The sequence below is a fragment of the Leucopleurus acutus genome, assembly GCF_964270905.1.
Source record: "Leucopleurus acutus genome assembly, chromosome: 2".
Classification (NCBI taxonomy): Eukaryota; Metazoa; Chordata; class Mammalia; order Artiodactyla; family Delphinidae; genus Leucopleurus; species Leucopleurus acutus.
This window is the reverse complement of record NC_139143.1, coordinates 155,161,719-155,184,342: the sequence shown is the minus strand read 5'-3', so window position 1 is coordinate 155,184,342 and position 22,624 is coordinate 155,161,719. Positions and strand designations below refer to the sequence as shown.

General features: G+C 56.4%; 2 protein-coding genes across 5 annotated transcripts in view; both read right to left on the bottom strand.

Annotated features, from left to right (window-relative positions):
- Nucleotides 1–6,907: 6,907 nt before the first annotated feature.
- On the bottom strand, nt 6,908–9,813 carry KNCN (kinocilin; the record flags this gene model as incomplete). The annotated part of the gene is made up of 4 exons (XM_082864877.1): nt 6,908–6,987; nt 7,743–7,817; nt 8,509–8,577; nt 9,663–9,813. 4 exons carry the CDS (start codon nt 9,811–9,813, stop codon nt 6,908–6,910), a joined length of 375 nt encoding a protein of 124 aa, XP_082721003.1.
- Nucleotides 9,814–15,857: 6,044 nt separating this feature from the next.
- Nucleotides 15,858–22,624, bottom strand: part of MKNK1 (MAPK interacting serine/threonine kinase 1) — a 42,549-nt gene continuing 35,782 nt past the window's right edge. For 3 of the 4 annotated variants that reach the window (XM_082833291.1, XM_082833290.1, XM_082833289.1), the window contains 4 exons: nt 20,708–20,902; nt 19,866–20,030; nt 18,375–18,418; nt 15,858–17,028 (listed from right to left, as the gene is read on the bottom strand). In XM_082833291.1, the coding sequence (XP_082689417.1) occupies nt 16,752–17,028; nt 18,375–18,418; nt 19,866–20,030; nt 20,708–20,902 (681 nt within the window). In that variant the 3' untranslated portion in view covers nt 15,858–16,751. The remainder of the gene's footprint in view (nt 17,029–18,374; nt 18,419–19,865; nt 20,031–20,707; nt 20,903–22,624) is intronic. The other variant, XM_082833292.1, reaches the window with a different exon arrangement.

The following is a 22,624-nucleotide window of genomic DNA, read 5'->3' as shown; positions in this document are numbered from 1 at the left end:
TTGTTCTAGAGCAGTTACTTGACCAGGGGCAGCTTCCAGGCCTTCTGGTCCCAGGTTCCTGCTGCAAGGACCCAAGAGCCTCTGGACAAGGGGGCTGGGGCTTCGGTCCAAGCATCAGGCACTGGTCCCAGCCCCCTGTCTTCCATGTGAGATTGAGTCCCTCATTTGCACAGTCTGAGCTCTTTCCCCTCACTGTGAACCCCTCTGTTTTCCTTAGCTTTGGCCCTTCTGTTCCCCTTCAGTCCCAGAAATTCTGGGCCAGCCCCCTCCCCTGGCCTCCCCATCCACCACCCTCCATTCCACCCCCATCCTCAGGGAACCTCTACATCACCATTACTCAGTGCCAGCTTGTTCACTACCCTGGAAGCTCTCAGCTTCTGCCAACTGAATTCTGCCTCCTGGGAGCCCCCAAAGCTGCCACCACCCCCACCCTACCCAATCCCACGGCTCCCCTACTTCTGCCCAGGCAATAGACATGCGAGAGAGCGCATGCGCATGCGTGTGCGCGCGCGCGCGCACACACACACACACACACACACGCACGCACACACACTCTCACACGAGGCTCACCCAGATTCTCCAGGCTGGAAACAAGAGAATGAAGAGAGTGAAATCTGGAGGTGTGGCTTCCCAGCTGCTGCGTCTGACACCTGGGCCCCACGATCCTCATCCCTGAGTGCATGTGCACACACACACATCACACGTGTACACTCAGTGGCCAGACATATCCAGAGACACACACACAGATGCATTACACACTGAGAGTTGCAAACACATAGCCAGACACAAAGACCCTCTCAGTTGCCTGCCCATCTGGTAGAAAGAAGCTGTTGCCCAGCAGAGGTACCTCTGGAGACTTCTCTGCCTGGGAGCGCGGAGGTGGACTGCAGATTGGCAGCAGTGGAACTGCCCTTCCTGCCCACCTCCTTCCAAGGCTTTGGGAGGCGCTCTTTCTCCTCCAGCCCAAGTGCCCTGAGGGACTTCAGCAGCCTTTGCACGACCGCCCCACCCTGCACCCTCTTAGTTCCTTGGCTCCTCATTTCCAACGCCCAGTTCCTCCGTTCCACCCCAACTATGCTCCCCCTCGTTACCCCAAGGACCTCACCACCCCTGTCATCACCCTGAATCCTTCCACCTCTGAGAAACCCAGCCATCCTACTCTTGACTAAACCCCATGGCGACCACTATAGAAACACCTGCACAGCACCTACTATGTGCCAAACACTGTTTTAAGCCCTTTATATTATTAACTCACTTAAGCCCTATGACAACCATATAGATAGATGCTATTGCCATCTCCAGTTTTGGATGGGGACAAAGAGGCTCAGAGAGGTTGAATCACTTGCCCAGGGTCACAGACATGGTGATAATATGTGGCAGAGCTGGGATTCTGACCTAGGCTGTGTGTCTTCTAAATCTGTGTTCTTCACCACGACTCCACAGCCTCTTGCTGTAACAGTGCTCTGATCTAATGCAATCCTGGAACTCTCTCTACATTTTCTCCGTGAGCCTCTCACCTCTGCTTCTTTCTGCTTCCACCCGAGAACCCCCACTGCCTTACTTCACTTACCCTCTTGCAGTTTACCTTGTCTTGCAACTTGTTCCTTTGTCCTTCTGCCAAAGCTGCCCAGTGATGCCTCGACCCTGCATCAGTCCAGCTTTCTGTTTCCTCCACGTTTGTGCCCAAACTGCTAAGCTTTGTAGGTGAAAAGAAAATCACCAGCTGGGCAGCAGGGCCCTCGTGCATCCCTGTCTCTGGCGTGACTCAGGCCCTCAAGGATCCCGGGGAACGTCCCCCTTCCTAGTCAGTGCTCAGCCCTTCTCACCGCGCCTGCACCTCCTGGAGGCACTCGAACCTCTCCTGCTTGAAACCAAACAAAGCCCCCACCTCCCCCACACCTGCCTACATCCTGAGAGCACTGTCTGCGCTCCCTACTGTACCTCCTCTCAAAGGCCAGTCCACTCCCGTCGCGCTTCTGTGCCACCGCGCTCCGAAGGCGCTTGCTCCAAGGCCGCCAGTCACCTCCTCGGTGCTGAATTCAGTGAGGACGGTTCAGTCCTTAGCTAACTTGACCTCTCCACAGCTTTGGACCCCTGAAGCCTCCCTCCTGGGAACATTCTCTTCCTCTTAGAAACAAGCCCATTAAACTTCATCTTCTCCCACAAAGCCCAGACTCCCAGCCGGAAACCTGGCTTCATCCTTGCACCTCCTCCTCCCTCAGGCTCTCCCCGCCACATTTCCAATCTAGTCTGTCACCAGCCCTGCAGATTCTTCCCTCCAGGGGTCTAGAACCCATCCCTTCCTCTCTAGACTCACTGCTACCCCATTCCACTCTCCTCCCCCTTCGCTCCCTGCTGAAACCCCTCCTGGGCTCTCCCAGCCCCAGCTCCCTCCAGGCAGCCCTCTAGATTTTGCTGGAGCGGAGAGCAGAACTCGCCAGGTGTGGTCGGGTGGCCACGCTGCTCCTGTTGCCTCTACGTTCACCTGGCTAACTCCAGCTCAACCGTCAGGGTGCAGCTGGGACGTCGCTTCCTTCAGGAAGCCTTCCTTTGCCTCGGTGATGGGGAACTGCTGTGTCCAGGTCTGTATCCCCCACTGGTCTACCTTGAGGACCAGGATTATATCCACCTTGTTAGCTGCCACATCCCCACTGGAGTGTCTGGGTCTCCCCAGGTGCCCAGGAAATATTGGTTAGACAAATGGTTAAGGTCAGAGGGGCCACTGTGGCCTGCCTTTATCTGTCTCTTGGTTTTGAAGTCGCTCTGTGCCCACTTCTCCCTATTCCCTCCTCACTTTGGGTCTTGGGAGGGTGTGGTGGACAGCTGGGTGGGAACTGGAGGTGGATTCTAGGGCAGATTCTTACTGAGTTAAAGACGGGGGAGGGCTCAGGGTAAAGCAGAGGGGCCCAGGGCAGCCTCTCCATGCTGTGTGTCCCCCTTCTCCTGTTTCCTTCTCTGTCGTTCTCATCTCTTTTCAGAGAACTGTGCTCAAGGCTACAGGTGCTTGACCTCTTGTCTGGGCACTACTCAGTTCCCCTGGGGTTTAGGGCTGGATATAGAGTATCTCCTCCAATCCTAAAGCTACCCTCCCCATCGTCTCCCTTCTCCTTTCATCCCCTTGCCCTCCCTCCAGCCTCCCCCAACGCCTGTAACTTGCACTTGCCTGAGCCGGTCCAGTGGACACTTCTCTGCTGGTCCTGCCCCCGGGAACCCCCAGGGGAGGAAGGATCCCTAAAGAGGAGGGCAGCCAGGGGGGTGCCAACTTGGAGGGGGGTGCTGGGGGGAGCGGCGGCCGGCCCCCCTCACTCACCCGGCTGGCGGCTTGCAGATCCCCGGCTTAGCGGGTGGGCGGGGGCGTGAGGGCAGAGGGGCTCCAGGGAGCAGCTCCCGGGGACCCGGAGGTGCCGGGAGGGCCCTGGCTGTGGGCTGTGCCGTTCGGAGCGCCCATCTCAGCTTCCTTGCGGCCCCTCGGCTCCCTTTGACCCCCCACGGATCAGCGTTCCCACCAAGTCTCCTCTTCTCTTTGGCTCCGGCTCCGCACCGCCCTTCTCCCCTCCCCGCCTCTAGGTTTTAACGCTTTTCAAGCGCCTGGCAATGAACTCCCAGCCGCCCACACACTCTCCAGTCTGGACTTCCTGAGTCCGTGATGGACACATTGCCGTTCACTCTAGAGCGAGGGGTGTAGGTCTCACTGGCTCTGTCTTCAGTTTCTGGCGGATTCCCAACCCTGGGCGGGGGTGGGGCTTGGGGGGCAGATGGGAGGGGGATGGAGCGGTGAGAGCAGGAAGATTTTTCCGGGGATGGGGCTTGTTTTCAGCAACCCTTCTCCAATCACCCTCCACAAATCCTGCATCCTAGAAAGAGGTGTGGCCACGAGCCCCTTATACAGCTCCTGGTGAGATTTGGTGGGATTTGTAAGGGTTTCTTCGGGGGTGGGAGCGGGGAGGGAGCGCTTGGCCTGCCTCCAGGCTGGACTGTGTTGGCGAGGACTGGGTGGGAGTCTGAGGTGCTGATTTTCCAGGACCTGGGGGAGTTCAGCTGGAGGAGCATCTCCAACCCCCTCTTCATTCATTCACTCATCCATTCATAAATCCGCCCTGATGTGAACCACGCGCCAGGCAACCTTCATCCTGACAGTGGCCTGGGAGGGACCACTCATCTTCCACCTGCAGATGAAGAAACTGAGGCTCGAGGCCTCACAGTCTCTTGCCCAGGCCCTGGAGGTGGGAGGGGGGTTGCTGAACCAGTACTGAGTCTTAGCCCTAGACTCCAGCGCCAGCCTGGTCAGTCCTCCAGGTTGGCCCAGTGGGAATGTGACTTCCAGGGGGCTGCCTGGATTCCCCACCTTTGGTATAGTGTCAGCACCCAGCCCAAGGCTGGCTAGTCACATCCACAGTTGAGGTCAGAACAGGGCTATTGGATAGAACTGATTTCATTTATTGAACAGACCGCTGTCATATAACCTGTCCCTGTCCCCGCCCTCCCCCCCCCCCCCAATGGAGGGTTCCGGACGTGCTCGGAGGGGAGAGGGCGCTTTCCCCTAACACTACCCACCGCACCACCCCTGCCTGCTTGGCCCAACCTCAGCTTCTTCCAAAGCATGGATGGGGAGAAGTCACATGTCTCCACAGGGCCACTACTGGGACCAGGTGAAGGGGGTGGGGGTCAGGGGTAGAGATGCAGTTGGGGAGGAGGTATCTGGACACTCACCTGGACTGGGGGAAGGGAGTTCTCAGGAAGCCCATGGCAGGGGAAAGAGAGGAAACAGGCCCAGGCCTTGAGAACTCCCAGAGTTTCAAGGGTCCTTGGAGCCCCACCCAGTTCTTTCCCAAAGGACATAGCTCTTGCCTTTTCACGTGTTCATTTCCTGATTTAATCCGCTCTGATGCCCAACGCTGCTCTGTGCCTGGCCCTGCCAGGCATCTGGGATACCATAGCCCTGCCTGGGGGAGATCATGGCTGGGAAGGGTTGATGGTGGGTAAGGGGGGGACCACAATCCCTACAGCTCAGGCACCACCTTCCCCACTTCCACCCCATCCACCTCTAGGCATCTCTTTGGGGTGCTGCTGGTGAGGATGAAGATGGACCAGAGGAAGCATTTCCTTACTGATCAAGGAAACCAGGCCCGAGTTATTGTTGATGACGATGATGTTGAGGAAAAGGAGAAGGGAGAGGGAGCAGGCGGGAGGGAAATGCGAGGAGGGGGACACTGACTTCCCTCGGGCTGGAGGAACAAAAGTCTCCCCAGCCCAGGAGCATTTGTGAAATTTGTTCTATCCATGGAGGTCTGTCCCACTGTGGTCAGGGAGTTGGTCCCTGGGGCCTGTGCAGAGGGCAGCAGAGGGTAGAGCCGTGGGTGGGGAGAGAGAAGAGGCCTGGATGCGAGGTTTGGGACAATCTCTCACCATGGGACTTGATGAGTCCTTTTCCTGCAGGGCCTCAGCTCTCCCATCTGTACAATAGGGTGCTCTCTCCTGCTTTTGGTGTGGTTTTCCAACATCCACTGGGTACCTTCCACGTGCCTGGCCCTCAGCGCCCCCACTCTCGTGAGGGGGAAAAAGACAGAGGCCACTCAGAGTGCTGGGGGCTGTGATGGAGGGGAGCCCTGGGGCTGTGGGAGCACAGAGAAGTCAGGGGAGGCTTCCAAGAAGAAGTGTCATCTGCACTGATTCTTGAAGAATGAGACTCTTCCTAGCTTGTCTTTTGCTCACCAACGAGGACAGAGGCCACATGGAGAAGATGTCTCCACAGAGGTCATACAACTCTGCTTCCCCCTGAGGTCACAGGTGTATGAGGAGTGACGTGGAGGGAGGAGCAATGTTTCCTGTACAGCCTGGCTCCAAACCCTGTACACATGTGGAGCCTTGAAGTGGCTCTCCCGGGAAAGCCTAGGGAATTGTTTTTCCACTAAATTTAAGCCATTTAACATTTATTGAGCACTTACTGTGCACCACGATGGTAACTGGAAAAGGGCAATAGACGGTATGTTTAAACAGGATTAGTAACTGTTTTGTGAAAAAGAAGACTTCAACCTGCCTGGAGGGTGTCGAAAGAGGGAGACAGAGGCTGGTGGAAGAGGATGAGGAGGGCATTGTGGTTAAGGGGGCACTTGGAATGAGGCCTTTAAGGATGGGGGATTTGATAGGCAGAGAGGAGCAGAGTTGGGGGCATCCAGGAGAACACAGGCCAAGGCTTGGGAGCTGGAACGTGTTTCGATGGTTCAGGAGCAGTGAAAGGGTGGGGAGAAGAGGAAGGCTGGAGGTCTTGTTTGCAGTCAGATCATGAAAAGCCTTAAATAGTGGAGTCAAACCCCAAGAGTCTCAGCACAGGGCTCAGCTCAGGAGACACCTCCTCCTGGAAGCCTCCAGGCCCGTGCGTCACCTGGGCTCCTGTCAAGGCAGCGACCATTTTGTTTTTCTAGGCTATGCCGCCGTCTGGTTCACTGCTGCTCAGGGCCCGTTCCTGAGGAGCTGTCTGGAGCTTTTGATATTCGGGGGAGTCTGGTCCAGGCCCTCTATGCAGCCAGTGAGCTCCTGAGGCCCAGGGCCAGGCCCAGACCCGGTGTGGTTCCTGTGAGCCTGCGGTTCACTTCCCTGGCCAGGCTGGAGCAAGAGACTGGGGCATCACTGGGCCCCAAATTCCAGAGGATCCAGACAGTAGATCAAAAAGGTAAGAAAGCCAAGCTGCAGTTCAGAGAGAAAATCCAGGTCAAGAGCCTGAAACCAGAGACACCGTGGTCCAGGCCCCACCCCACTACAGGGAATCCATTTCCAATGGCCTTGGTGAAAGCAGGTCTGGCATCTCCAGGACCTGGTTCATCTCTGGTTTGGACCCGGGCAGGCTCTGAGATTGGGGTAGCGGGTGGGAAGAGAGGGCAGGGCAGGGGGCAGCCCGTCAGCCCCTGCCTCAGCCCTCCCCAGCCCCCCTCCCCCCTGGCTTCAGCTTCTCCAGGGTTCTGCTCACGGTGGACAGGCTGCTGCGGACTCCTGCGGGAGAGACCAGGACAGGGCTTGCTGAGTAGACAGGTCCCGGGTCAGAGCCACCCAGAGGGACCCGGGGTCAGAGCGGGCTAGAATGGGGAGGGAGGGAGGCGTGGGTGGTCAGAGCGGCCCTTCTGGAGGACAGCAGCATGGTGTGGGTGTTAGAGGCAGGACTCGGGGCTGAAGGCCTGGTTTCTGGCCGCACCACTTCCCGGCTGCCTCACGTAATCTCCCTGTGCCTCAGTTGCCCCATATATAAAGTGGGGCTAATTATAGCACCTGCCTGTTCTGAGAATGAAATAAATTAACACATGGAAAGTGCTGGGCAGGGTGTCTGGAATAGGCACTTCCACTGGCAGCAGACACAGGATGGAGGCATCTTTGAGAAACTCTTGCTCTGGCATCCTCCAGTGTGTGGGGATGAGGGAGGAGGGAGATGCCCAGTTTCAGGTACCCGCTCTGAGAGCTGGATTCCACAGTGGAAGAGGAGAGTGAGAAAATAAGCGGGCATGGGGCCTAGGGCAGGGAAGGGGGCAGTGCGGTGTCATGCTGGGCCTGACAGAGAAACCCTGGGGACCAGAGCCGCTGAGCTCAGCTGGGAGCAAGAAGGGTTCTGACTAAGCTCATGGAAGAAATACCCAACGCTGCTGCCTCCCTGTGATCGGAGAAGTCCCCTCTGCGCTTCCCTCAAGGTTTCCCCACAGAGCTGTGTACCCAGAGGGGGAAGATGGCAGATGGCCTCTGGGATTTCTGGAACTTACCTTCTTTATTACCATTGGCGCTGGATCTTCCTTCCCCGTGGTCTGGCCCTGGCTGGGGGTGGATTCTTAGGCTCCCTATAGGATGAGATCACCCCAAGCCCCCTGGTTACCAAGCCATTCTCAAATCAAGTCCAGCTTTGGGAAGGGAAGGCCCTCCTGTTATCTACTCTCCATTCCTGCTGCTGTCTTTGCTCCACTACATCCCTTTACGTCTCCCACGTGATCTGAGCTGATCTGGGGAGAGGAGTGAAGGAGGAAGAAATGGGCCCTGGAAGGAGAAGGTGGCATATTTTTATTTTATTTTATTACTATTATTTTTTTGTGGTACATGGGCCTCTCACTGTTGTGGCCTCTCCCATTGCGGAGCACAGGCTCCGGAAGCGCAGGCTCAGTGGCCATGGCTCACGGGCCCAGCCGCTCCATGGCATGTGGAATCTTCCTGGACTGGGGCACGAACCCGTGTCCCCTGAATCGGCAGGCGGACTCTCAACCGCTGCGCCACCAGGGAAGCCCAAGGTGGCAGATTTTTAAGGAGGTGGAGGTCCCGGGGAGACCCAGGGATACATAGCCCCACAGGATTGATGGAGATGGGAGCGCATATGTGGGGAGCTGAGAAGAGGAGGCAAGCTGTACGAGGGTCCTAAGGTCTCACACACAGCCAGTACCAGCGACACACGTGGGCTCGGCTCCACTGCAGAGTGGGCCACAGACTTACAAACAAAGCGACTCACCCAGTCCTCTGCTGGGGGCCGGGGAGAGGACTCACCTATCGTAGGCAGGATGCGGTCCAGGTTGAACCGAGCCTTCAGGAAGGGGTAGGCCAAGATGAGGAGCCCTGGGAAGAGAGACACAGAGGGGTTCCATGATGGGGAGGGAGCCTGTTTAGTCTGAGCTGCATGAAGCTGTGGGCTGTGAGCCTGGGGGTGGATTATGGGTGAGCATGGGAGGAACCCCAGTGGCAGGGTTGGGACTGTGGGTGTGTAAATGCAGCCTGTGAGTGTGTGCGTGGGGGGTTCCCCAATACCCGGCCCCAGGAGGGGTTGGGGAGCAGTGCCTTCTGCGGAAGGGGCTACAGGCTGTGAAGGCCCAGGCTCCTGGCTCCACACCGCCCAGGTGATGAGCAGGTTGGCTTTCTTCCTTCCCAGCTGGCTGGAAATGGGCCCATTGACACTCCCCAACTCTCTGATGTCCCACCCTCCCCTAGGGCCCCCAGGGCAGGACTGGGGGTGCTCCTCAGTGTGCTCCCTTTCACCCAGACCTGGGGAGGGGGTAGCAGAAGAGCGGGTCCTGCTCTGCCCACTCCCAAGGGTCTGTGGCCCTTGGCCTGAGTTCACAGGTCCAGATGCCCAGAGCCCACCAGCCTCGTGCTTCTGCTTCTGCTTGTGGCCCAGGGCGGCGGAGTGGGGCGAGGGATGGTACCCAACACCGCTGTGGGGAGGTGAGTGGGACTGGCCCAGATAGACGGATAGATGCCTGGACAGACAGATCTGCTGCTGCGACATTTGGGAAAAGAAAAGGAAGCCTTCTCTCTGAGCTAGATCCTGTCCTGGCTCAAGGAGGGTCCCACAGAGAACTCTGTTCTCTTCCACCTGCCCCCCATCAACTCAGCCCCAGCAGGCTTATGAGTCCCAACACTAACCCAAGAGCCCAGGGCTTGGGACTGGGAGCCGGAGCTGGAGTAGCCCAAGAGGAGTGGTCGCCAGCGCCTCCTCCACACCTGCTGACCCTGCAGTGCGCTGCGGGAATCTCACCCCAATCTCCCTCTCCCTCCCCGTACCCGCCCCCGCACCATGGCTGCCTTGCTCACACCTCTTGCTTCCATCCTCCCCAACCAAATTCCTGATGACCCAGCTCTTCCCTCCATTTCTCGTTCACCTGACCATGGCCCCGGCTCCCTCTCCGAGCCCAGCACCTGCTCACCCACAGCAGCGGCACCAATAAAGATTCCACCCACGGCAGCTGCAGCTTTGGACACGGAGACACCAATGATGATGCTGCCGGCCACCAGGCCGAGGGCCACGCAGGCCAGCTGCAGGCAGCGGAAGTCTCTGCTGCTGATGGGGATGTCCATGCAGGCCCACCCGGGGCACAGACTCCAGCCAGCGGAGCCTTTTCCCCTGAAGAGCCCTGGAGGTCTCAGTCCTCTTGGATGTCTCCTTGCTGGAGCCTCCACCTTTAGGGAGGGAGTTTCTGGGCAGTAAGATTCTGGGATGGCAACCCTTGGCTTTATCTGCAACCCTATCCGACAATAGACTTAGCTAGGATCTCTCCCAGGTCGCCCCAGCTTACTCTTCCTCCCCTAAAGACCCCTGAAGCTGGAAGCCACTCTCGGAACTCCTGCCTGCTCGCATCCTGCCTTGGTTGCCGGAGTTCTGGAGAGCTGGGACTGCCCCACGGGCTCCTCCCCTGTCAGCCTCCTCTCGGGAGAGCTCAGCCCGAGCTCCCCTGCCCAGGACCTCCTGCCCCAGCTCCCTGGAGCCTGCTCAGCTGCCACTGAGCCTCAGCCTATTAAAGTTTAAAGCAATGGAGGTGGGAGGCGGGGCTGGTCCAGAGGACGTGGCTTCCTCAGAGATGCAGGCGGCAGGAGGTGCTGAGTTATTTATGAGGTTGCAATGTGAGCTGCTGCCCACAGGCCCACTAGGGCAGTCAGCCCAGGTTCCACTGTTGGTCCTGGACGGGGCAGGATGAGCGGGCAGCTTCACGTGCGGCTCGGCAGCCAGAGATGTGAGGAGACTCCTTGGCCACATGCTCAGGACCCACCCTGCTGTCCCTTTGGTTGGAGGTGCACCTGGGGGCCTCTGCTTGGGGACTCAGAGACGGAGGCATGGAAGGAGACCTGGACGAGGCTCAGGAGACAGGAACAGCGACGGGGACAGGAGGAGGAGGGGGAGAGGGTCCTGCCAAGTCCCCTCGCTAACCCCGCCTCTCCCCCTCACCCCTCCCATCAACCTCTGGGCCCCCCAGGCAGGGCTGAGAGGTCCTAGTATGAGGACGATCTCAGGCGACCCTCTCCTCCTCAGGTAGGCTTCCTTTCAGTTGCCAGTGGGCTGAGAAGGTGAGCCCTTCCATCTGCCCTGGGATCCCGGGTGGGGGGCTGACAGGGAAGAACAGTGGTGGGTGCAGGGGTGGGAGGAAACACATGCAAGCTAGGGGGCTAGGGTTGGGAAGAGGAACTGGCAGGGGCTGGGGGTCAGGAGACGGGGACAAGGCTGGCGCCTCCTGACCTCTGGGCTGAGCTCTGCCCAGCCTGTCTGACCTACTTGCAGAAGCCACCAAGTCAAGGCCGGGCAGCGGTAACCCAGCCCAGCCCGGCCCCGCACCCCAGTGCCAGCCCTCATCACTAATTGCATTCTCTGGCCGTTAATGTATCAGCACAGTTCCCAGGGTCCCATCACCAGCCCCACTGGCCTCTCTTTGGATCTCCTGTCTCTCCGCTCCATGTCTGCCGTCCGATGCAGCCAGGCCCAAGGCCTCTGGCCTCCACCTGCCTCCACAGCTCCTCCTGCCCCCGGCCCCCCCGTCTCCTCTGCGGCCCTTCTGCTAGTGTGTACCTGGCCTCTGCCATCTGGAGAACCCTCATCCTGCAGGACCCTGCAGAGCCATTCCTGAGGGCTCCTGAGTGGCTGCATCCCCACACTGAAATGCCTGCCACCTGTCTCCTCTGTAGACGGTGAGCCCCCTGAGGGCAGGTTCAGGGCGTGAGCACCACTGAGTGGCCAGTGGGCACCTGGGCTGGGCTTCTGGACACAAGGACAGAGCTCGGGGAGGGCTTGGACCTGTACGACCACCTCAGGTCGGCAGAGAGGAGGGCCGCGGGCACCATGGGAACTCTGTCTCTAACAGGAGGCTTTCCTGGGTGGGGGTAGGGGCCTGGGAAGGCCAGGGTCATCTGACTGAGCTTCAACTGAGGGAAGGCCCTGTCAGGAAGCTGGAGTGAGGCCTGGCCGGGGACACGTGTGAACTCAAAGGTTTGAAGAGAGGAGGGGTGACCGCAGAGCACCGATGGACCCCAGGGCCATGTTCCCGGCCCCCATACGAGGAAGGCCCTGGAGGTGGGCATCCCAGCCACAGCTGCTGCTGCCAACAACCCCTGTGCCTCTCGCCAGGATGAGGTCTGATTATTCCTCTAATTAGGCATCAAATGACAACCCATGTCTCTGTCACACAATTTATCCCCCACTGACTAGTTTTAGAAGGAGCCATCAAAATAGTTGTCCATGAAAACGTGTTCCTGAGACATGAAGCTTTGGGAACCTGAACACCCTCCACAATGCCCCCCCCCCCCCCGCCCCTATTAAGTGTTTGCATAACTCTGGCCGGGCAGGGCCTGTGCCGGCTCCTCTCCTGGTGTCAGGCTGAGGGCGACGCTCCCATACCATCAGCAAGATAGAGGCTCCCCGGCCACATCTCCGAGGTGGGAACCTTGCACTGTGGGACTCACTTTGCTCATCTGGTGAATGGGGATGGGGATGGCAGGGGCCAGAGTCAGGGATGCCTGTGCATTGTGAGTTTCAGATTCCAGAACACCCTGACCTCTAAAAACTGGAGACAAATTCTAAATTAGAGTTTTCCTTTGACACTGTAAATCCCTCAGGGCACAGAGGCAGAGCAGAGCATATGCAGGAGAGACACATTAAGCCACCATCAGTTACAAGATCACAGAACCTCCCAGCTCCTTTCCAGAACAGATGGGGAAACCGAGATATGGGGAGGCGGAAGGACGGCTTCAGAGTGCATGATGGAACCCAACGTCCAGATTCCCCGCTCAGCTGGGAAGTACGCTAGCACATCTCTAAATTATCTTATTGGAGGTGGGAGGAATTGGCAACCCCATCATTAGAGGGAGACATGGTGTTCAGAAGAATCAGTGGAGGCCTGCGTCGTTCCCGCATGACAGGAGTGTCGCTAAAGGCTACTGGAAACTTGTGACACCTGCTCCTCTGTTGATTACAAATGTAGAGAGGGAGACTTGCCAATTCTTTCCTCAATACGGGCCGTACCAGCTCTGAGAAAGTGCATGCTTGCCCCTGGGTGATGAGCTTACTGGCACAGGTGGATGAGATGGGAGCCCAAGGCTCTAGAGCCTGACCACCCCACACTTCCCCACCCCCAAGCTCAGAGCCCTCCTAGCTGAAGCCTCGGTCCTCCAGGCCCCCAGATCCAGAGTGTGGCTAGGCCGTGAGTCACTGCTGAACTCTGTCACAAAATCTCTTTGTCTGACAGGGAGGCCAGGGCTGGAGGGTGCCTGCCTATGCTCTTTCCTTCCTGGAAGCACCAAGTCCAAGGGTGGCATGGGGGTGGGGAGAAAGAGTGGGTGAAAAGGTCTCAGCTTGGTTTAGTTCTGTTTATTTTCCTTGAGGGGTGAGGACCCTGGAAAAGAGCTTGATTAATTCACCGATCCCCTGGGGGACAGGCAGCTTTCCTGGACTGTTTGGAAGCTGAAGTCGGGGAAGTGGCTTCCAAGGCAACTGCTACCATGGCAACAAGAGTGCCAGCCGTGGGGGCACCTTGCTTCTCGCTGCTCCCCTCAGACCTCAGCAGCTGGAGCAGTTGGCATGGGACTAGGGCACTGCTGTTCACCAAGCTGGATCTGGAGAGGGGCAGTCAGCCAGAAGGGAGGAGGGGACCTCAGAGCTCAGGCAGGTGGACACTTGGAGGGAGAAAGACTCCATCCCTGTACCTGAGCCCCCAGACGGAGCTCAGACAGGAGTCCTCAGGGTCCATTTGAATCAGGATGGGCTGGGGTCGAGGCCTGCAGAGACTGGATTTGAGGCAAGAAGACTGAGGTCCAGGACACTCCAGCCCTCTCCTAAGGGCAGCCCGCACGTGAGCCCTAGAGCTGGGGCTCTGACTGCCACAGTTCCAGGCCCCAGGGCCTCCCTCAGCATGTCTGCCTCTGCCCAGCAGAGCCAGGCACATGGCCTGGTCCCCAGAAAGGGCAAGGGACTTCCCAAGGTCACCTAGTGAACAGTGGTAAAGGAAGGACTAGGACCCAGGGCTCCAGCCCCCAACCTGGCTCTTCCCGTGGCATAACAGCTGCCCCGTGGGGACAGGGACCCCCACCAAGAGGGACAGAGCAGCCTGCCAGCAGGAGGCTCCCACAAAGGGCCAGAGGCCAGCCCCGTGTGGAAAGGCCAGACACATCTCCACCCACACAAGCCAAGAAGAAGGTTTCCTCATCTCCATCACTGGGGCCCAGTTGAGCAATTATGCCCCAGGAGACAACAATAAAAGTAACTACAACCATCACGGCTACTGTAATATTTATTGAGCACTTACTATGTGTGCTCGGAACTGCTCTAAACACTTTACATTTATTAATTTGTAACTTTCAGAGTAGCACCACGAGGTAAGCACTAGCCTCCCCAATTTTTGGTTTAAGAAACTGAGACCCTCAGAGATTGTGTAACTTGCCCAGGGCCCAAGGCCAGTAAGTGGAAGAGCTGGGATTTGAACCCAGGTAGCACAGCTCTGGGTATCAGGTCTCTGGGAAGAATTCCAGTTCTACCTTCCTAGCTCTACAGCTGTGGGCAAGCTATTTTTTTCCTTTTTCCGCTTGGTTCTTCATGTTAAGTGGGGTAAATAGCACCTTACCTCATATAACTGCTCTGAGAATTAAATGAGAGAATGCCTGTGAGCTTCTCAGAAAGCACTTGTTACTTAGTAAGTGCACAGTAACGCCAGCAAAACCAAAGCAGGCACAGTAGCATTTAAGCAGAGCTGTGGATGAGAGAGGCCTTGCCAGGTGGACCTGGGGAGTGGGATGGGTGGAATACTCGGTCCAGGAAGCTCCTGTAAGTCACATCCCTGCTGGACCAACCTGGAGGATTGACCAGGGTGGGGCTGGAGTCCAGAGACAAAAGTCACACCCTGCTTCCCAGTCTCCAGGGACAAGGAGACTGGGTCAAAAAGCTCAGATTCTGCAGGCCAATTTATCCAGCCCATCCCACACCGGGTAGATGAAGAGGGGACGTGAGGATGGTACGGGTTCCTGCAAAGGAAGGACCATCAACAAAAAGTATGTCCTCATTGACATGGAGGATTCACGGTGCAGAACACCTGGCAGCCTGGCCCATGACCTGTCCCCACAGGGAAGAGCCCCGCACTCCATCTCGGCTCTCTGCTCCCCCAGGGAGCAAAGCTGGCAGCAGTGCCCAGTCTTCTGCCCTGACACTCAGACCTCCCTCTGCCACCTCCTTGGGAATTTCTAAAGGCCCTCCCCATACAGTCCTCTGAGTCTGGTTCTGAGGATTACTAAGGCAATGTGCACAGAAGCCTTCTGCTTGAAGAACACGAGGACTGTGGATCGAGGCGCCATTTTTCTTTGTTACTAACTCTGGCAGGACAAGCACAGTCCCAGGCACACGATGGAGCTTCAAGAAAGGCTTAGTGCTGCTTCAGACAGACGGGACTCTGCTCCACTTGGGTGGGTGGACTGGGCTGGGTACAGGGCACGCCTGTTAAAGTGCCTTTTTTTTTTTTTTTTTTTTTTTTTTTGCGGTACGCGGGCCTCTCTCACTGTTGTGGCCTCTCCCGTTGTGGAGCACAGGCTCCGGACGCGCAGACTCAGCGGCCATGGCTCACGGGCCCAGCTGCTCCGCGGCATGTGGGATCCTCCCGGACCAGGGCACGAACCCATGTCCCCTGCATCGGCAGGCGGACTCTCAACCACTGCGCCACCAGGAAAGCCCCCTTAAAGTGCTTTTTGAAGCCAGCTTGTGTGATGGTTGCTGACACGGCCTCTTCCACTGGATAGGGAGATCCTAAAAGGCAGAGGCTGCTTCCCACTTATCTCTGGGTCCTGGCACAGAAAAGGAGATTGACAAATGTTTGATGAATTTCATTTCCTCACTGAAAAAAAGAGAAGCAATGATCTCTCCTTCACCTTGTGCTATATTCAGAGGTCTTGACAAGGGGCACCCCCCCTTGGCAGGACCCAGCCCCTCTCCAGAAGGCCTGTCTCCTCCTCAGGGTTGCAGGTGAAGAAAGGACCACCAGGAAGGCACTAGAATTTAAAACAGTTTTATTAAAATAAGCACAATGCATAATAGCATCCTTGTGTTGTAAAAACATCTGACATATGCAAATCGATTTTCTTAGATAACTAAGCAGCTCCCCAGCAGAAGGCACCACACGGCTCAGACCAGGGTGGCTGGGCAGCCTCCGGACTGGCTCCACCTCAGGCACAGAGCTCCTCAGTGCCCCAGACCTGCGCTGCCCTCCACACCAGGCTCGAGGAAGGTAGCAGCAGACACACTGGTCTCTAAGTCACTCATCATCTGAACAGCTTAAAACCAGTTAGAGTAATAGGAAATAGCTCATTAAAACCTTCGAAATGCATGGAAATTCAGGAGAGAAGAATGAACCCTAAGAGCTCTGGAAAGTCCACGGGCTCACAGTGGGAGTTTAAAGTCTCATCTTTGTCGGAAGAGCACGGTTAGAAAAAAGGCCAAATATTGTAAAACACGAAATAATACTGACTTCAGCAGCAATCCCAAACAAGGCAGAGGATGATAAATGACGGACACATTTTGGTCATGGCAAAGAAAGATTATGTGCTTCTCTGAGCTATCGACTGGAAGACGGATCTGGCTTCCTGAATGCAGAAGGCTCCCTGCCCTTCCCTGAATCGAGGGGATGGCTTCCCTCAGCCAAGGGGGAGGACGTCCGGAGGACAGAGGAAGGTGGAAGGACCTCCAGAGGGGGGTGACAGTGCAGAGAGGGAAGAGCCTCTGTCAACTGACGCTTCTCAAGGCTGGCTCCCTGAAGGCCACAGCCCCAGCCGGTGAGAGCGGGCTGGATCCTCGATCCGCAGGCGGGTGAGCAGGTGGGCAGGAGCCCAGTAAAGAGATGTCCCTGCTGCAGGCAATTATGCAAAGTGACAAGTGATAGTTTTCCCTTTCAAAGACAGCCCCTTAGGAAAAAGCTTTTTCCTCGAGGACTCTGGGGAAGGGAGGACGAGAGCCTTTGTGGATGAAAAGGCCTGGATGGAGCCGCAGAGCAGGCCCCTCACAGGTTTCCAGTGGGGCCAGGCCTGGGGCCTGGAGTGGGACAGAGCTCTGTGGGTGTCGGGCTCGGTTGCGTGTCTCCACTGCGGCCTGCCTGGGTCAGCGCCCTCCGGCGGGCCAGGCGTGACTTGGAGGGAGGGGAAAGCTTCACGGAGCAGAGGCCCTCGGCCAGCGCCTCTGACTCCTTCGCCAGTTCATTCTCCTCGTGCTGAGACAGCTGGCGGTTAAGGGCGATGGCCTCAGCCGCAAAGAGCGTCAGGTCCATTGTGCTGCTATTTCTGCAGGGATGGGGGGAGCAGAGAAGAGAGGGAGGCAGGGCTCAGTGGGGTCCGCCAGCCAGCTCCTCGACACCCGCACCAGTTGCTGCGGTTCTATGCTCCCACTGGATTTTTCTGAGCTGGCACAGGTTGCTCTCTGAAGTTCTTGCATGGGTTTGGAATCTGACTTCACTGGGGCTGGAAAGGCTTTGAGCCTCAAGGACAGTCTCTGGACTTAAGAGTTGGGACAAATGCCGCCTTCCATCCAGAGCCCCCTCTTCTGAGCCCTGCACACGCTCTACCAGAGGAAGGGTCACGCACTTGAAACTCACCCACGTACATCCCTCTCCCCCGTCAGGACAGGGGGCTCCAAGAGCAGGGGCTGTGCCTTTACGTCTGTGTCCCCAGAACCCAGCTCAGGGCTAGCATGTAACGGGCACTCTGGGTTTGCTGAATCAGTTTTCTAAGGTGGATCTAAGGTTTGGAGGCTCAAGGCATCTGGATGCAGCTCTAAAGAATCAGGGAGGAACCCAAGCTGGGCTCAAATGAACTGTGACTATAAAGGTGTAATACCTCCCTGTTTAACTCCCGGAAACTGGCCAGGAGGTTGGTTCCCAGAGGGATTCCCATGAGGCTTTATTTAGCCCTGGTCCTTGGGGAATAGGGAGTGCTCACTGGGAACACGATCTAGTGTTAAAAGGCACTAGAGTCAAACACATCTGCCTTCAAAGTCCCACTCCCTAGGCTACTGTGTAGCCTTAAGTTAACTTGATTTATCTATTCCTCAGTTTTCTCATCTATAAAATGGGGCAATAGGAGCGCCCCTTTTTTAAATGTATCGTAAAGCTTATGAGATTCAATGTATGTAAAGCCCTTAGCACGACCCCTGGCGGGTGGTTAAGTATTTCCTATACAGTGGCCATTACTATTGTCTGTCTAGTAGTGTATATGACACTTGGTCCCTCTGCCTTACACGGCCCCAGGTTCCTGCTACTTTCACCAACCCGCAGCAGTAGAAGGAAACCTTGCTTCGGGCTGTAAACAGTGATTTCCAGTTAGGGTTCATGTGGATCCACAAAACAGGTTTTTCTCCTGCAAACAGCCTAAGGTGGGATCTTAAAGACGCTGGGGCAGGGGAAGCCATCCAGGTGGAAGAAAAGAAGAGAGGGAGCCAGACCTAGTGTAGAGGGAGCCAAGGAAGAGGAGCAAGGAGAGGGAGGCCAGGAGCCCATTCAGGAAGAGGATACCTGAGCCTAGAGATGGACTCCCCGTCCCCCACGGGGGGATGGGCCCCAGTGTGGCTGAGAGCTCGAGGGGAAAGTCAAAGCCAAATGAGCAAGGGCGTGGAGTGCAGCAGGAGCATTTACCTCTGGAGGACTTGCGGCGTGGGGAGTCCCCTTTCTGGAGCTTGCTAGAACGGGAAGGACAGATGTGTGGGTAAGCGCTGCTCCCTCTTTCAAGAGCTGCCCCCACCCAAGCCAGTGAAGTGGGCAGGTTACTAGAGGCTCGGGCCCAGCACAGGGACTTGCCCATGCATGCCTGCAGGGTCAGACCTTCCAAGGAGACAGAAAGCAAGGTACAGACCCCAACCCAGCTGCCTCTGCATGGAGAGCCCTCTCTTTACCTGGCAAGGTCCTACTCACCCTCCGAGACCCAGCTCCAGGGTCACTTCTCCCATGAGACAGTCCCCCTTCTTTGCTGCCCCCCAACCCCTGTCCCAAGCAGAGGTGGGTCCTTGTCCTTTGGTGCCCTGAACACTTTTTTTTTTTTTGCGGTACGCGGGCCTCTCACTGCTGTGGCCTCTCCCATTGCGGAGCACAGGCTCCGGATGCGCAGGCTCAGTGGCCATGGCTCACTGGCCCAGCCGCTCCGCGGCATGTGGGATCTTCCTGGACCGGGGCACGAACCTGTGTCCCCTGCATCGGTAGGCGGACTCTCAACCACTGCGCCACCAGGGAAGCCCCTGAACACTTTTGATAACACTTCTGTCATATTATCCTATCATTTATTCCCTTGGTTCCCTCTCCCCATCAGAACATGAAGATAGAGCTTGGGTCTCGCTCCTCCCACTACTGCCAGTGTGTGGCATGTGGTAAGTGCTCAGTGCTGCAACACTTGGGTGGCTGCAGCAGCTCTTGGGTGGTTGGGAATCAGACACTTGGAGACCCGTGGATGGGGTTCCCACCTGTAACTGGGGCTGGCAACGCTTGCTTCCTTCCCCTGAGGCTGGCTAGGGACTGGCAGACCAAGAAGACACAGTAAATCACAGGAGGTTTGGCAGACCCTTTGGAGGGACAGAGGTCTGGTATCATGATTAACTGAGGAGGATGGTTAAAAATGTTTTCTAGTGAAGACTTGGAGCTTTCCTTTGGGGAAAACACCAGCCTTTGCCTTTCAGGAAAGCGGCAGCCAGACCCCAGCAGCACAAGAGGAACCTATGAGCCCCCAATGCAGCCGCACAGCAAGCAGGGTGGAAAGGCCTTGTTTCTGCGCGCTCTCAGCTAAGGAAATTTCTGTATAAGGGGATGGTGCTACCATCCAGGCTGCTCCCTCTGCTGGGTGCCTCTGCCAATAGTGGGACGCACATGGAGAATCTCCCAGAGGCCTTTTCCATTCCAGAGGGGCATGCACCGCCTGGGGCTTAGTCTGTGGCCAAGGTTAGAGCCCAGTCAGTGATATCTGTAAGGCACTCGGTGTGGGGTTAGGCCAGGGGTCAGTTCAGTTCTATGTGCACAGGGGTTGAAGCTGCCACCCGGCTCCCTCCAGCTGAGATCAGCCACGGGGGTGTGAGAGCTTCCTCATGCCTTGCTGCAGCCCTGAAGAGGTGGACGCCCCCACCCCCCCAACCAGTCACTCACCCCCTGCACCCACGGGTGCTGCAGAACTTGGGCGGCACTCAGCCTCTGTTTCACGTCTCGAACCAGGAGCTTGGAGATGAGGTCTTTGGCCTCGCTGGAGATGTGAGCCCAGTCCTTGTCAGGAAACTCATACTTGCCTTCCTGGATGCTCTCAAACAGCTTGTTCTAGGTAAGGAAAATTCCTACTGAGGCCACACTGGCCAGGGGGTGGGCAGAGTGTGCCTGTCATGGTCTGATCATGTGGGTCCAGTCGACCTCAGCTGCACCTGCGGCTAGTGGCCTGGGTATTTCCCAGACTAGGGCCCCTTCCCCAACCCCCACCCTGCCCTAAATCATCCAACCACACAGAACGCCCTGGGTGGGTGGGATGGCAATGCTACTTGGAGGGCCAGGTGGGTGATGAGTGAGGAATGTCAACTAGAGAACAATGCCCAATTCCTCGGCCTTTCATCCAGGGCCCTACATCCAGATGACCGGGCTCATCTCCCACCACCAGAATGCTTATCCTTCCTCTTCCTCCCTCAACATACACCACTGTTTCAAACCTCCTATCTTTGCTCGTGCTGTTCCTTCTACTTGCATTTCTTGCCTCTCTTCCCCTCCTGGAGGGGGCCAGACTCCTCCTTTGAGACTCACTCAGCGCAGGAATGATATTCTCTAACAATCCTCCCCGAACTCCTCTCTGGACTAAGGGCCTGATGGTCTCCATCTCACCTGGTGGCTGCTCTTGGACTGAGAGGGAAGGGCACGATACACCCCATTCCAGATCAGGCACAATCACCAAGCCCAGTCCTGCTTGGCCTCCCCCAGCCACCTGGCCTCCCAGCAGGCCCTGTGCTCACCTGGCACACTGTGCAGACCTCTCCCCGGTCCCAGCCACAGTCGGCTCCGCAGTGACCCACAAAGGGCGGGTAGCCACTCAGCATGATGTAGAGGACCACACCCAGGCTCCACAGGTCACAGCGCTTGTCGTAAAAAGTGGCCTCATCCGTGAAGACTTCTACCACCTCAGGGGCCATATATTCTGCAGAGCCACACTGGGCGGGGCCAGAGGTGGAGATGGGGAAATGGCAGAGAAGAGAGAGGCTTAGTCACAGGGAGGGGACCGAAATGGGACTTGAGCAAGAGGATGGAGTTGCAGAGTAAGAAACTGTCGAGAAAGTCGGCCAGAGAGCTTGACTGGTGCCACCCAGGCACTTAGAAAAGCTGGGCCACTGGACATTTGTAAACTGAGTCCTATCATTCCCCACAATCCACAGGACCAGTTAGTTCCAGGTCACCTTCTTATCTTCTCAGGTCCTTCTCCAGTAGGCAGAGACCCTTGGTCAAGAAGCTCCAGGAATCTCTCCCTGCCCTGGCTCTCTGTAAACAGTCACTCAATGAGCAGATACTTCAACGTACCAGGAGCACAGCTCTCGGGAGGAGATCCAATTCCATAAAGCAAGGATTTCTTTCTTTCTTTTTCTTTTTATAAATTTATTTATTTATTTTTGGCTGAGTTGGGTCTTTGTTGTTGCGTGCGGGCTTTCTCTAGTTGCAGCGAGCGGGGGCTACTCTCGGTTGCGGTGCGCGGGCTTCTCATTGCGGTGGCTTCTCTTCTTGCGGAACAGGGCTCTAGGCACCTGGGCTTCAGTAGTTGTGGCTCATGGGCTCTAGAGCGCAGGCTCAGTAGTTGTGGCACACGGGCTTAGTTGCTCTGTGGCAAGTGGGATCTTCCCGGAACAGGGATCAAACCTGTGTCCCCTGCACTGGCAGGTGGATTCTTAACCACTGCGCCACCAGGGAAGCCCAGCGAGGATTTCTTAAAGTGAAGTCCTGCCAAGCTTCCCTGCTAGCTTTGAGCATGGAAGAATAAGAATTTAGAATTAAGAGACCATCAAAGCTAGGAGAGCTCTTAGAACAAAGCTGATCTCCTCACTTCTCCCATTTATGGATGGGAAAACCAAGGACTAGAATGGGACAGGTATTTGTTCAAGCACATCAGTGGCAAACCCAGGTCAAGAATCCAGGAGTCCTTCCTCCCATACTTGCATAGAAGACTGCTGATAAAAACAAAACAAACTCTTTTTGCTTCCCTCTTCAATATTTCAGGCTCACCAGGAGGCAACCCTCCCCCCAGCCTCGCAACATACACAACTAATTTGACGGGAAGATGGTGAGTGGAGAAAGGACATTTTCTTTGTTATTGGCAATCAGAGTTAATGCCTTTGAGAATAAGGTAGTTCAGTGTAGTAGAAGCTAATACAGAGACATCTCTAATAATGTTGCTTAGAATAAGACATGGGCATATTTTAAAACATCTTAAAAAAAGATTATTAGGGACTTCTGTGGTGGAGCAGTGGTTAAGAATCCGCCTGCCAATGCAGGGGACACGGGTTTGAGCCCTGGTCCGGGAAGATCCCACACGCCGCAGAGCAACTAAGCTCGTGCGCCGCCACTGCTGAGCCTGCGTGCTGCAACTACTGAGCCCGCGTGCTGCAACGAAGAGTAGCCCCCTGCTTGTTGCAACTTGAGAAAGCCCGCGCACAGCAACAAAGGCCCAATGCAGTCAAAAAAAAAAAAAAAAAAAAAAAAATTAGGAAAACTCACTTTTGAAGTGTGCAAATCTCAAAAGAATTATAATAATTATAGTATATCCAGTATGTACAAGAGATGTCTTAGTAAGAAATAGCTCCCAGCAGCACCATCTGGGCAGGAAATGGGAAGTAAGAGAAGCAACAGGATAACTCAGCCAGGCCCTTACATGCAAAGACCTCTCA